The sequence below is a fragment of the Cervus canadensis genome, chromosome 2 (assembly GCF_019320065.1).
Source record: "Cervus canadensis isolate Bull #8, Minnesota chromosome 2, ASM1932006v1, whole genome shotgun sequence".
Classification (NCBI taxonomy): Eukaryota; Metazoa; Chordata; class Mammalia; order Artiodactyla; family Cervidae; genus Cervus; species Cervus canadensis.
Genome location: NC_057387.1, coordinates 76,538,496 through 76,554,220, shown reverse-complemented (window position 1 = coordinate 76,554,220; position 15,725 = coordinate 76,538,496). Strand labels below are relative to the sequence as shown.

The 15,725-nt window shown below is 41.2% G+C and overlaps 1 protein-coding gene and 1 non-coding gene across 2 annotated transcripts in view; one reads left to right on the top strand and one right to left on the bottom strand.

The window, feature by feature from the left end:
* The window catches only part of CACHD1 (cache domain containing 1), a 231,833-nt gene that overhangs the window by 146,460 nt on the left and 69,648 nt on the right, over positions 1-15,725 (top strand). The window contains exon 4 of the mRNA XM_043461068.1: positions 2,622-2,728. Within this exon, the coding sequence (XP_043317003.1) occupies positions 2,622-2,728 (107 nt within the window). The remainder of the gene's footprint in view (positions 1-2,621; positions 2,729-15,725) is intronic.
* On the bottom strand, positions 550-656 carry LOC122437438. The gene has a single exon (XR_006268265.1). It is a non-coding gene; the product is annotated as a U6 spliceosomal RNA (small nuclear RNA).

Genomic DNA, 15,725 nt, shown 5'->3' with positions numbered 1-15,725 from the left:
TTATCTGAGGGATGGTCCTCAGTTGTTGGACCTCTGGAGCCTTCCACAGGAATCCAAAATAGGGCTAAGCACATATGAAGAATGTTCGTAGACGATCAGTTAATATGAGTGCCTGCTTTTGACAAGAACAATGCTTAGTATTTTATATATATATATATATATATATACACACACACACACATACACATATATGTATACACACAGTGGTGAATAAAACCAACAAGACATGGGATCTGCTCTCAAGGGGCTTTTGTCTGTTCATATGACCTGAACCATAAAAAGCCACCCATTAAAAACATTTACAAGTGTTGTCCAATTAAAAAGACATATACAAATGGATCCATAAATTTAAAATTATTCTCTTGCCCTGAGAGAAGATGGAAACATTTGACATAGACTAGGAAAGCATTCAAAATCAAGTTTTTCAGGGTAAGTGATAAGTGAACAAAGACTTGAAGGATAATTAGGTAATCAGGAGAACCTTCTAGACTTGCATTGTCCAACATGGTAGCACTATTTGGTGACTGTTTACATTTTTTTTTTTTTTTTTTTAATATGGAACGCTTCACGAATTTGCGTGTCATCCTTGCGCAGGGGCCATGCTAATCTTCTCTGTATCGTTCCAATTTTAGTATATGTGCTGCCGAAGCGAGCACGACTGTTTACATTTAAATTAAGGGTAAGCAAAATTGAAAATTTAGTTTCTCAGTTACAGTAGCCACATTTCAAATGCTCAGTAGTCACATGTGGCTACCATATTGAACAGTGCGAAAATGACACATTTTCATCATCTCAGAAAATTCTGTAGGACTGCCCCAGTCTAGATCAGAGGTGGTGAAACAAGTGTGGTACACCACCTATTTTTGAAAATTGAGTTTTCCTGGATACAGCCATATTTATTCCTCAAAATTTCTCTTTGGCTGCTTTCACACCATGATGGCAGAAGTTGGTCATTGTGACAGAGACCTTGTAGCCCACAAAGCCTAAATATTATGTCTTTAATTTAAAAAGTGTGTGAGGGAATAGATTTAATATGACCATCTAGCGCATGGAGAGCAAGTGAGTTCCTTGTCTAATGCTACTCTTGCTTCACAGATGCTAAATGCTAAAACAAGAGAGGACAGTGAGATTATTTTGCTTTGCCAGCATACACTCTGGCAGCTGCTGATGTATTAATCTCTTCTTTTCTCTCCATCTGTGGCTTTTGAGGCCGCAATCTTCTCGTCTAGACAAACTGGAGCAGGTCCAAGGAAGAGTGACCACACTTGTAAAGCAACTGTATCCTTGGAGGCACAGTTGACAATGTTGATATAATTCTATACTGGATGAGAGACTGGACTAAAGAGTCTCTTAAAATCTCTTAAAAGGTCTCCTCTTTTGAGATGATATGTATCAAAACAAAACTGCTTTGGAACCCAGTGCACCCTTTGAAAACCCAGCCCCATTGCTTACACAGCCAGTCCAATTTAATAGTTCTTATAAAAAAGATCCATAAAATCAACATTCATGTGAATGATAAAGTAGATCTTGATTTTTAGGAGTGTTTCTTCAGGGTTGTAAAAGCTTCTATACCTGTGTTAATGAAATTTCATTAATGATATTTATAATCAGAGATACACATTTAACACTAATTTTTAAAAACCTAATTTCAGATTGAGTTTATTTGCAGGTAACTCTTAGAAACTTCTTGAATCTTCTCAGTATCTGAAATCCAAAATAGCTTACTTCGAAGTTCATGAGTTTTCTCTTTTGTTACTTCTGGATAAAATTCACTGGAAAATAGTCTTAGTGACTATATATAAATGAGTCAGTAGATTTTCTTATTATTTTCTTGTAGATTGTTTTCCCTGGCAAATGAGTCATAATTAATTTGCGTTTATTGATCAGCTACTAGCCAGAGACTTAGCATTGTTCTAACTCTAGTATCAGCCTTGCACTCCCACTAGAAATCAGGAAAGACTTTGGCCTCATCTATGTTACAACCTGAAACATGCAAGCTGTGTATCATTTATCAGGAGAGGAACTGTGGCACATTGTTCACAGCCTTTTCACAGCTTTGGAAAATGTTTTTTCTATTTTTTCAGATAAGAAACCTGGGGCTCAGACAGATGGTACAATTTATGCAAGTTCACAAGTGTAATAGTGACAAAGCAAGGATTCAAATCTAGACCTTTCCTACTCTGCGGCCGTTCCGTCTCCTTCACTACTGTCTGCTTTTATTCTTGGTCATTGGTTTTCAGACAGAATAATTTAAAGAATTTTTTCACAAGTCACATGAGAGCTCAAGTCTGAATGTTTGTCATTCTGGTCTAAATTTTGTCAAATCTATTTTCTGTATGATATCATCAACAGTACCTGCTCATTCACTGCAGGGAAAGTTGTCTTGAAGAATTTTCTTTTTTTAAATCTTCTTAGAATTTATTTTGATTGCTAAAACCTTTAGATGCAGATGTTGGGTTTGCCCACACTACTCTGAAGTGATTTTTTTAAATATTTAAATTGAAATTTTACTATTCATGAGCTGACTTATTCTGTACACAGTATGAACTATTAACTTCTGTTTGTTTTCTGGATTGAATAATGACCAGATAAATATTGCTGATTCTCTTCTGTTGTTTCAGATTTGATGGGAACTTTAATACCAATGTATCTAGAACAATTAGTTGTGATCGACTATCTACTACTGTTAATAGCCGGGCCTTCAATCCAGGACGAGACTTAAATTCAGGTTAGTAATCTCTTGACTTCATAAAGGTGAACTGTTTTCCACCACATTTTTGAATAAATGTATTGCTTTACATTTAGTTTGGAAGAAAAAAAGTATGTTCTTAAAGTTAGGTATTTCTTTCTGGCAAGCTGACACTCAAAATAGGGAAAGGAAAAAGAAAATAAAGCAGACATATATTGAGCATTCACTACATTACATCTATGTTTGTGAACCATGCCATGTGATTTGCTAGATTCTTCATCTATTATCTCGTTTGTTAGCAGATTCACATTTAAAGGTTACCTTAGAGACCCAATTGTCTCTGCATTAGGAAGTGTTGAATTTCATTTGTATTCCCTGTTTATAATTTTTAATTGGAGGAGGCAGTTTGAAGAATGATGAGGTTACTTTCCTACTACTGAACAGTGCCATGATGCTGTACAGTCATCCCTCAGGATCTGCAGATACTTGGTTCCAGGGAGCCCCCATTGACACCAAAATCTGCAGACGCACAAGTCCCTTACATAAAATGGTGAGGTATAAAGAATACAGCTGGCATTTTAGATCTGTGTATTTCACATCTGTGGATATGGGCAACTGACTATATGTTGAACTTTCTTATTGGTCTGGTCGGAGCTCAGTCATATGTGATAGTAATTACTACTAGGGTTAGGACATGTGTGCCCATAGTTACATATAGCTTCAAATTGGCACCATGTCTCTGCTTTCTTGCCCTAGAGTTCCAATCTACATTTCTCACCCGGTCTTGTTCACAGCTGTTGAGTGATGGGCCTCGAACCTGAAGGCTTCGCCTTTTAAAAACTGGAAGTGTTAAACAGCTAGGAATAAAAAATTACCATATGACCAAACAATCCCACTACTGGGCATATACCCTGAAGAAATCATAATTGCAAAAGACGTTTGTACCCCAGTGTTCATTTTGGCACTATTTTAGTACCTAGGCCATGGAAGCAACCTAGATGTCCATCAACAGGCGAGTGGATGAAGAAGCTGTAGTACATATATACATCAGAATATTACTCAGCCATAAAAAGGAATGCATTTGAGTCAGTTCTAATGAGGTGGATGAACCTAGAGCCTTTTATGTAGAGTGAAGTAATCAGAAAGAAAAAAACACATATCATATAGTAAGGCATATATGTGGAATCTAGAAAGGATACTGATGAACCTATTTGCAGGGCAGCAATGGAGACCCAGACTTTGAGAACAGACTTGTAGAAATGGGGCAGGGGAAGGAGAGGTAGGGCTGAATGGAGAGAGTAGCATGGGAGCATGTACATTACTATTTATAAAACAGATAGTCAGTGGGAATTTGCTATATGACTCAGGAAACTCACATGGGGCTTTGTGACAACCTAGAGGTGTGGGATGGGGTGGAATGGAGGCTCAAGAGGGAGGGACATATGTATACCTATGTCTGATTCATGTTACTGTATGGCAGAAACCAACACAATATTGTAAAGCAATTATCCTTCAATTAAAAATAAATTAATTAAAAAATAAAAGCTAGAAATGCCTTTAGAAATTACCTACCAACCGCAGTCCTAGGATTTTACCAAGGAATAGTCTGAGGCTCAGAATGGTCCTAAGACTTCCCTCATCACTGGAGAGATAAAAGATTTAATCCTTATACACAAAGAAGTATATTTCCCAGATTCCAGGTCTCTGGGAAACATGTATAAGACAAGAGAAAAGCCAGAGACCCAGAATATTTACTTGTAGAGCCCTACCCAGCATTGGTTCAGAGGAAGAATTCTAGTCTTTGGGCATTGTATACACAAACCAGGTAATCTATTAGGTCTGGAAAGAAAGAACTATAAGCTTTATGTTGCTTAGGGATTAAAAAACTATAGCTGTTAGCTAAATGATGCAACCTAAATCTGCCAGGCACTTCTTGTCTAGACCAATATATAATTAATTCAGTCATTTTTTTAAAAATTGGTCGGAGAATCTGGAGGCTTTCTTGAGAAGGTGGGATTTACTACTAGAAAGAGAATCCAGTGAAAATACTTTTCATAAAAAAATAATTGAAGAGAGTAGAGAAGGGCATGGAATGGGCAGAGAGACATTCTAATGGGAGATTCCAAGGCTGGCTCAGGGCAGAGGGCTGGAACTTGAGTCTTTCATTTCCCAGATTCAGTATTTGCTCTCTTTCCCTCAGCTGTGCCCAGTACAGAATGTTTAAGAATAAGAGAAGAGCTGGGAAGGATTTCCAAGATATTTGACCTTATCAACAAGAATGACAGAGTTGATGGGGAGGTGAGGAAGAACAGGTTTCTGTGGGAGGAAAGGAATCGACATCTCAGTTTTAGAAATGTTAGTTATCCAAGGGAAAATGTCTCAGAGACAGTGGTGTATACAAGTCTGGGGTTAAGAGAATGGGCCAGACTGGACATTTATCACTTAGATTCATTGTGTATAGTGAGTCAAAGTCACTCAGTCATGTCCAACTCTTTGCAACACCATGGATTGTAGCCCACCAGACTCCTCTGTCCATGGAATTCTCCAGACAAGAACACTGGAGTGTTTGCCATTCCCTTCTCCGGGGAATCTTCCCGACCCAGGGATCTAATCCTGTTCTCCTGCATTTTAGGCCAATTTGTTATCATCTGAGCCACCAGGGAAGCCCAAAGTGAAAGCCACTCAGTCATGTCCAACTCTTTGTGACCCCATGGACTATACAGTCCATGGAATTCTCCAGGCCAGAATACTATAGTGGGTAGCCTTTCCCTTCACCAGGGGATCTTCCCAACCCATGGATCAAACCCGGGTCTTCTACATTGCAGGCAGATTCTTTACCATCTGAGTCACAAAGGAAGCCCAAGAATACTGGAGTGGGTAGCCTATCCCTTCTCCAGTGGATCTTCCCAACCCAGGAATCAGACCAGGGTCTCCTGCACTGCAGGTGGATTTTTTACCAACTGAGCTATCAGGGAAGCCCAGACAAGTCTGGAGTCCAGAGAATGGGCCAGACTGGACATTTATCACTTAAATTCATTGTGTATAGGCAATACTTAAATCATGAGACTCAGTAGGATCATACAGCAAGTGACCATGGGGAAAAAATAATGACAAACGGTCCAAAAACTGAGTCTTGGGACACTTTACAACTTAGAGTTAAACTCTAAGAGGAAGCAGTAAAGGAATCTAATATGGCAATCAGTCTGGTAAGAGAACCAAGAGAGCCTGAAGCCAGATGACAAAAGTGTTTCAAGACAGAGGGAGAGATCAACTGTGCCCTTAGTAAGATGAAGTAAGATGACGGCTCTTGAGAAAATAAAATTTAGCAACACCAATTAGCTGGTGAATTTGACAAAGGTTGTTTGATGGAATGGTAGCATAAAAGAAAGGCTGATCTTCATCAGCTCAGGCTCTTAAGAATGGAGCAGGAGCACATGAATGCCAAAGGTTTGCTGAATGGAAAGCTGGAGGGCCACAGGGAGACTAAATAATATTTTTAAATTGAGAGAAATTATGGCACGGTCATGTGCCAAAGGGAATGATTCAGTAGATAAAAGAGAGAAGTGAAGAGAGACAGTTGCTACAGCCTTATCCTTGATTAGGCAAGAGATGGTGGGATTCCAAGTAGAAGATGGAAAAGCACAGAGTATTCATTCTTAATGGGAAGAAGGAAGAAGGAGTAAGTGTGTGGAAGGCCCATAATGACCAATGTGATGTCAGGAACTTGGGGGCATGACCTGCAATAGTGATTGTGTTTTCTCAGAGAGTTAGAAAGCAAGACCCTCAGCTGAGAGTGAGGCTAGGAGGCAGGGAGAGCAGGTTGGAGGAGGCACTGAAGACCTATTAATTACACTAAGATTTTCTTCTGTGATGGAGGTTTTGGAGTAGAACTCAGCTGCACATGATTGGGGATCCTGACAAAATGCTGTTTTATTACAGTCTTTATTTGTCAAGGGAAAGGTGGGGAGGAAGAGGATGGTCAGGGAAGAGGTAGGTTGTTAAAGATCAGATCTTGAACTTGGCTGTTTCCAAGATCACGTCCCAAGTATTGATATAACATCCTCACTGACAAGAGTTGTTCTCAGCACAGTTGACGCAGCTAGATTTACAAGCCGTTTTTGGCAGTGTTCAGGTATTTGAAAACGGACTTGCTTGTATTTGAAGTTTTGTGACGTTCCACCAGGCAGTGGCTTCAGCCAAAGTCCACATTCTTGAACAGTCATTTGTAATACGAGAGGAGTGGGAGATGGGGGAGGCTGACCTCACAGCTCCCCTCCCCCTCCGCTCTGGCTCATGCCCCTTTTCAGAGGAGAATTAATGTGCTTGCGAGGCTATCACATGTCTGATATTTACATCTGTAAAATGTCCAGCCTTAGGCTCTTTCAGTCTGTATATAATCCATCAATGGGTTCCTAATTGATAACACAGTTTCAGATTGCCTCTCAGACTAGCTGGAAACAGACTCACATAAATTGTAAACCATTCTTAGCTTCATTTATCCAAAACCAGGTCATGTGTCCATCCATCCAACACACATGAGTATTCTTTGTCTTAAAACGACCCCACCACATCTCTACTTTCTAAATTGACTCCTTGTCCCCGATTCTATACAAATAGCTGACGTTCAGTAGTGCATGTGTTACATGATGGTATGGGTCATGTTTTGCTCAGGGTCTTTCCTGCTTTTATCCCTAGTTTCTCACTTTCTCTCTCTGTCTCTCTTTTAAATTCCTGCTGAGCTATTTTCTTGTGCATAGCCTGATCCCTAAAGAGAGTTTATTTGAAGAGTCCAAGGAAAGTTGCCTCTTGCTCTCTTGAGTTACGCAATTCAGGTGAGAGTGGAAGTGAGAGTTACTCTTTCTCACCGAAAGAAAGGGTGTCTGGACTTTCTTGTGTTTGATTTAAAGAGCATTTGAAGTTGCAAACTTCGATCTTGGTCACGTTGCCATCTTCATTGAGAAACAGGATTCATGGGGTGAAAGAGGCGCTTGTAAGTCACGTTACAGCAGTAACTGCTGCAGGAGGTACAGATGGGCCCTGGAGGCTGTGGACCAAGCTGCTAATTTCAATGGCTTCATCACTTCCTTCTTTGAATGACAAGGATTGGCTATGTGCTGTAGGTTTTTTGTTTTTCTTTAAAATGACTTGAAAATCATCTGTTAAAAATGTTAATTCCAATGCAATGTGAAGCTATGTTCTACCTAAAAAAAAAAAAAGAGAACAAAATCAATCAAGCTAGGAATTTCTAGGATTTTGTATGCCTAATTAATCCAGCTTTGTGATTGCGATAGTATCATAAAAGATGTGATAATTATTTAAAAAACTTTTCAATCACTTAGAAATCTAGACTCTTGAGATTATGATTCCATTTACATTCATGTATGGTGGTGGGTGTATATATGTATATACATAAAACGAAGAACACAGGGTGAGAGCTGGACTGTGAAGAAAGCTGAGCGCCGAAAAATTGATGCTTTTGTACTGTGGTGTTGGAGAAGACTCTTGAGAGTCCCTTGGACTGCAAGGAGATCCAACCAGTCCATCCTAAAGGAGATCAGTCCTGGGTGTTCATTGGAAGGACTGATGCTGAAGCTGAAACTCCAGTACTTTGGCCACCTCATGTGAAGAGTTGACTCATTGGAAAAGACCCTGATGCTGGGAGGGATTGGGGGCAGGAGGAGAAGGGGACGACAGAGGATGAGATGGCTGGATGGCATTACCGGCTCAACGGACATGAGTTTGAGTAAACTCCAGGAGTTGGTGATGGACAGGGAGGCCTGGCGTGCTGCGATTCATGGGGTCGCAAAGAGCTGGACACGACTGAGCAACTGAACTGAACTGAAGTACACAGACAAAGGGAACCTTTCTTCGCCTTGATTCCCCTTCAAGTTCTATTCTTCTACTGTGAGCTACTTTGGAGTCTCATCTTCTAGGTTTCTTACAACAATCCTACTACACTGATTTCAGAAGATTTTACTAGCCACATAGATTCTCATGTGTATGTATACTCTTTCCATAATACCTGTGATCATAATGGATACAGCCTGGTTTTTTGTTGTTGTTGTTTTTTACTTAGCAAATATATTCAGAATATTCTTATGTGTCTATGAAAACAAATATACTTCTCTAAAGTCTCTATCGTTGTAGCAATGTATAATTGTGTAACAATGTTAAATCAACCAGTCTAGTCCAGTTCAACATTGAGATTGTCCTAGTTTTTCACTATATCATTGCTCCTTTGTGTGTATGTGCGGTAACTCGCTTCAGTTGCTTTTGACTCTTTGCAATCCTGTGTACTATAGCCCACCAGGCTCCTCTGTCCATGGGATTCTCCAGGCAAGAATACTGGAGTGGGTTGCCATGCCCTCCTCTAGGGGATCTTCCCGACCCAAGGATTGAAGCCAGGTGTCCCACAATGCAGGCAGATTCTTTACCACTGAGCCAGATTGCTCAGGGAAGTCCTCTTTGCTGCTTTGGATCTCAAGTGACCCCTACACGGTTTCACATGATTGCTATACAGCAGTTGGCATGAAAGCTTCCTTTTTTGAAACTTTATCATCCTTAGTTTCTATAAAATTGTTCTGTGCCATTTATCCCCAGACTTCTCTGCCCAGCCTTTTTCATCCTTCTTCTTGGGCTCTTTTTTCCTAAGGTGGATGTCCCCACATGTCCTCTCTTCACCCCCTCACTTTTCTCTCCCTGAATGTTCTCAATTTATGCAACACCCCTGCTCCTACCACGTGCTCAGTTCAGTCGCTCAGTCATGTCCGACTCTTTGTGACCCCATGAATCACAACACACCAGGCCTCCCTGTCCATCACCAACTCCTGGAGTTTACTCAAACCCATGCCCATCGAGTCAGTGATGTCATCCAGCCATCTCATCCTCTGCCGTCCCCTTCTCCTCCTGCCCCCAATCCCTCCCAGCATCAGGGTCTTTTTCAATGAGTCAACTCTTCACATGAGGTGGCCAAAGTACTGGAGTTTCAGCTTCAGCATCAGTCCTTCCAATGAACACCCAGGACTGATCTCCTTTAGGATGGACTGGTTGGATCTCCTTGCAGTCCAAGGGACTCTCAAGAGTCTTCTCCAACACCACAGTTCAAAAGCATCAATTTTTTGGCGCTCAGCTTTCCTCACAGTCCAACTCTCACATCCATACATAACCACTGGAAAAACCATAGCCTTGACTAGATGGACCTTTGTTGGCAAAGTAATGCCTCTGCTTTTTAATATGATATCTAGGTTGGTCATAACTTTCCTTCCAAGGAGTAAGCGTCTTTTAATTTCATGGCTGCAATCACCATCTGCAGTGATTTTGGAGCCCAAAAAACTAAAGTCAGCCACTGTTTCCACTGTCTCCCCATCTATTTCCCATGAAGTGATGGGACTACTCAATTCTAAAGCTCTATCTCCAGCTGTGGCCTGTTTCTGAGTTTATTTATTGAAGAACCAACTTCAGGACACGTATTTCTCTATGATAATCCGGTAACTACCTCAAAAATTAAACCATCAAACAAACAAGAACACTTTCCTCTAAACTTACTCCCCAATCTGGAATATATTGTTGGTACCCTCTCCTGGCTACACTGGGAATTCTTCCTCATCTTCTTCTACCTGAGACTTTAGGCTTTAATGGTTTTGACCAAATGAGAGCATAAGTGAATGACTATTCACTACATACAAGACACCTGCTAGGGCATTTACCTGTGTGTCCCTCTTCCTGCTCATCACATCCCCTTGTAATGTAGGTCTCATTGTCCTTTTCATTAAAGGGAAACTTGGCTTAAATTCCATAGTTCAAAGGTGTATCTTGAATCCTCTTGTTTTTTCCACTTGAGTACCATAGATTTAAATCTTCATTGCCTTTCTAGAAGACAAATTAATGTAGAAATCTCCCCCAAAGTTTCCCTTCTCCTATTCATCCTCATTTTCAATGTATTCTGCACATGGTAGATATTCTAAAGTACTCACTCTACAACTCCATTTCTCAAAAGCTCTGATTGCTTCCCTCAAACTTTCAAATAAAGATGAAAGCCTTTAAGTTTCATCTTCTGCTCTTCTTTCACTTCCTTGTGCCCTCTGAGCTGTATCCTCAAGGAATCCCTTTCATTTCTCCAAATCCCTAGTTTTTATCACTCCTCCATACTTTGCTCTTATTAGGTACGAATTCCTTGTCTGTTGTAGCAGATTGGGTTTACTAGGAGGCAGACTCTGAGATGGAGGTTGGCAATCTTCGGGGAAAGGAAAGGAGACAGAGTTGAGCAGTAGGAGAAGATGGGCTGAGGTACTGCCTCGGTGGAGTCCTCAGCCACACCCAGGGGAACTTAGAGGTTGGGGTGGCCCCTCAGAGTTCTGTCAGCCCAGTCACAACTCTTTATTACTTTACTCCAAGATCCATTCTTACTATAGAATTTTAGTTTTTTTATGCTGGACATCTGTTTGATGCTCTACTCCTTTTAATTTATTTTTTGTATGCCAGGTGTTTAATCCAGTCCCTTGCCCATAGAAAGTACATAGGAAAGTGAAAGTGAAAGTTGCTCAGTTGTGTCCGACTCTTTACGACACAATGGACTATACAGTCCAGGGAATTCTCCAGGCCAGAATACTGGAGTGGGTAGCCTTTCTCTTCTCCAGGAGATCTTCTCAACCCAGGGATCGAACTCAGGTCTCCCACATTGCAGGCAGATTCTTTACCAGCTGAGCCACAAGGAAAGCCCAAAAGGTACAGTAAATGCTTGAATAGAATGAATAGAACTAGGATTTTCTTTGTAATTTTGTTGTCTCACCTTTATAATGGAATAATCAAGGCTTTTGTAACAACCTTAGTGAAGAATAGAATGTAGATGTGATATGGTGTTAATCAGCACTGGTTTTCTTAGCTTAGGAAATCAGCACATATAAATGTCTCAGGTATATGGAGACTGTTAAAACAGACTATCCAGATGAATAGTTTTCATGAAACTAACTGTGGTGATTTCAAATATACAATGCGCACAGGAAAATCAATCTGTTACTCTTTGGTACCTCATAAACCATTTTATACTTCTGTCTTATTCTTACCATGGATACCAAGGGAAAATATTCATCAGTGTTATATAAATGAGAAACAGGCCTAGAGAAGTTAACTGATCTATGTAAAGTCAAACAAAAAAATGTTGGTATTAACGTGACTAAACGTATGTGTCCTGACTCCTAGTCTGATGGCCTCCTCATGACAGATGGTTTAAAATGAAGAGATGTCTCCTCAACACTGTATTTTCAATATATCAAACTCTAGACCAAACCCACAATCTACTCTTTCCCCACCCAAACCACCTCCGTGGGCCATGTTCCATATATCAGTTAGCAGCAGCTTCATTTTGCTCGTTACCAAAGATTGAGACCAGAACCAATCCTGACTCTGTCTCTCCCCCTCATAATAAGCTTCTCTCCTGTGACAACTTTACAGTGGTTACTGTGGCAGACACCAGGGTAGTTAAGATAGAATCCCTCCCCTCACAGAGCGCACAACCTTGTCTTATGTATGTTGAAAGCACTTGGGATGAGGAGAAAAGTCAACAGACAGATGTAGTGTGATGCCATGCTGAATGCTCTTGAGCTGAGTACCAAACACATTTCTCATTTCAGAATCTATGAAAAGTGCATCCAGCACAGGTTGCCGTGTAAGAGGGAATAAGGAACAGAAAAGGAAGGTAGCACGAAGTCAGATTTTAATGGACCTTATATATCAGTGTGAGGAGTTTGGTTTGGGTTTGGTTTGGTTTTTGTTTCTTAGCTTGAAGTCAAGCAGCTGAAGACTTTAAGCAGAGCGGGCAAGAGAGCTTTGTGGAGAACAGATGGAAGGGTGGTTAGCCTGAGAGAAGAGAAACCGGGGAGCAGCCAAGATCATCCAAAAGTGGGAGGGGCCATGGAGGGAAGAAATTGGGTAGATGAGGGGTGAATGGGGGAACAAGAAATGAAGAATCCATGGGGATCACTCTTCCAAGTTGCTTGGCATAGAAAAGGTGAAAGGTCATTGATAACTCAGGAGGGGATTGGATATAGGGAAGGGTCTGCTGATAATACCTTTTTAATAGCGATAGTGATAGACTTTATTTTCGTGGGCTCCAAAATTGCTGCAGTGAGTGTAACCATGAGATTTTAAAACTCTTGCCCCTTGGAGGAAAATCTATGATAAACCAAGACAGCATATTAAAAAGCAGAAACATCACTTTGCTGACAAAGGTCCATCTAGTCAAAGCTATGGTTTTTCCATTAGTCATGTACAAATGTAAGAGTTGGACTATAAAGAGAACTGTGGTGCTTGAGAAGACTCTTGAGAGTCCCTTGGACAGAAAGGAGATCAAACCAGTCAATCCTAAAGGAAATCAACCCTGAATATTCATTGGAAGGACTGATGCTTGCTGAAGCTCCCAATACTTTGGCCACCTGATGCAAAGAGCTGGCTCACTGGAAAAGACCCTGCTGCAGGGAAAGATTGAGGGCAAGAGGAGAGGGGAGCAACAGAGAATGAGGTGTTTGGGTGGCATCACTGACTCGATGGACATAAGTTTGAGCAAACTCTGGGAGATAGTGAAGGCCAGAGAAGCCTGGCGTGCTGTGGTCCATGGGGCCACAAAGAGCTGGACACAACTGAGCGACTGAACAACAACAAATTTATTTGGCTCCACCAGGTCTTAGTTGTGGCATGTGAGATCTAATCCCCTGACTAGGGATCAGATCTGGGGCCCCTGCACTGGAAGCATGGAGTCTTAGCCCTGAACCATCAGGGAAATCCTGATAATACTCTTAGAGCAGCTTGAAAATATTTATATGTTGAAGACGGAGTCTAGGAAGCAAATGAAGTTAGGGAAACAAATAAGACAATGGTGTTTACCATCCTGGTTGAGTGTCCCAAACCTGGCTGATCATCAGGGGCATCTTAAGTGCTTTGTCAGAAATACCTATTCATTGGCCCCCAACCCAGACCTAGTGAATCAGAATGTTGGCTTGGTAAAGCTTGGGAATCTGAGGCTCCAGAAGCTGATTGTAATGATCAGCCTGACTTGAGAACTCCATCTCCGTTAATTTTCTCTTATTCCTTCCATGAGTGTTTGGAGATGACCTTGACCTTTGAGTCCACTGGGAATGATCTACTGGAAACGAAGAAGGTAGACAGAGCAGTGTATCCTGTGCTGATTTTGGATTGGCCCAGAAATTTGTTCTAGATTATCTAAGCCCATGACCAGGCTGTCTCAACTGAATCAAGGACAGAATGGACTGGTTATTTTACATTATGTAATTAACTTAGAATGGACATGATGAACTGTGAGCTTGGAACAGAATCAGAGACTTGTGGATGTCCTCTCCTTAGTATTAAACTATAGTAAATACAATGAGATAGCTGGGTCAGTTGCCATTAATCTAACTTTGGCGATGGGCTTTAGCTGACATGATCAGTGTGGTGGGAGAATGAGAGGACTACATGGATCCCATTCCAGGCTCAAGGCTTAAGTCACTCCTCACTTTGAGCCAAAATGTTCTTAGCTCTAAAATGGGAATAACAGTATCTCTTTGGTGAATCTGTGTAAGTTTGACTTTTGCTTGCTATTATATACCTGGAAACATTAACCTCAATATGCCTTGGTTTCCTGAATAATAAGTAAAATCTACCTCATAGGGTTGTTGTAAGAATTAACTAAGATAGCATAGCTAAAAGTGCCCGTGCATGCTCAATGCTGAATCGTGTCCAACTCTTTGCGACCCCGTGGACTATAGCCTGCCAGGCTCCTCTGTCCTTGGAATTTTCCAGACAAGGATACTGGGGTGGGTTGCCATTTCCTACTGCAGGGGATCTTCCCCACCCAGGGGTCGTACCTGCATCTCTCTGGCATTGGCAGGTGAATTCTTTACTACTAAAACCACCTGGGAAGCCTCAAAAGTGGCTGGTATGTGGTCACTTGATATGCTTACCTCCTCTGGAATAGCATAAACAGTGTCTGGGGGTCTGTGAAGTATGGCCCCTTCTGAATACATGGTAAAGTGATACTCAGGATATAAGCAAGGAGTAGGAATTGGAAAGGTGCGATAGGGTATAATGCCAGAAATTTTGTTTGCTGTCCTCGGGATGTTAATTTATTTGATTCCCCTCCCAAAGGATTGCTATTGCATGGAGTATTACTGAGAGGTACTATGTAATTTCTGGTCTGTTGGGAAAGTATGTGTGTTTTTGTGTGTCTGCAACTCTGTGTATTTAGGACAGCTCTTGTGTTTTACGTTTGGCAAGCTGTGGGAGGTAGACAGCTCTGTGTGCATTGCTGAGCGGTGTTGGGCTGCACATCAGAAAGTCCAGAGTTCCTCCAAGTGGGAGCAGAAGCTTTCTATTACAGAGCACTTTCCTTTCGTCCATACCTCTGCTGAATAATCCTGTTAAGAAAACAAAAGTCACCACCCAACTGCACACAGGTTGTAATCCATCTCTTTCTCATTGGCATGGTGGGCTAAGTGTTAAAGAAAACACCTAGGTAAGGAGTCTGGGGACGTGGTTGGTTTTATTTTGACTGGAGAGGCCAATGACGTAAGAACCAATCAGATGTAGATGATGAAATTGGAAGGAAAATATCTGGGGACTGTGGAATCTGGGGCCCATATGTTAGAATTACCCACAGATAGTTCAGTACACTGTATGCAGGCAGATGTTGAGATCTGGTAGTCGGGAAATAAAGAGTCCCTGCAAAGAGGAGAGGGACGGTTTTTCAGTCGTTTATCTGATGACAGTTTGTCAAAGGAAAATTCAGCCAATGAGTATGGCAAAATTCTTCATGTTCACTTATAGTTGGCATAGGACATGTAAGAAAGAAATAGTCAATTGCTGAAGTGGATGGAGCCTTTATTCTTTGTCCTCTTACCATTTTTCTCTGGGCTTCTAAAGGGTCTTTAGGAACACCTTTTTCAAATCTATTACTTTGCAGATGCAGATTGTGAAATCTTATGGGGACAGAAGTGAAGAGCCTTTGGCAAGGTCTTCATTGCCCAACAGATACTGACCCCTAGCG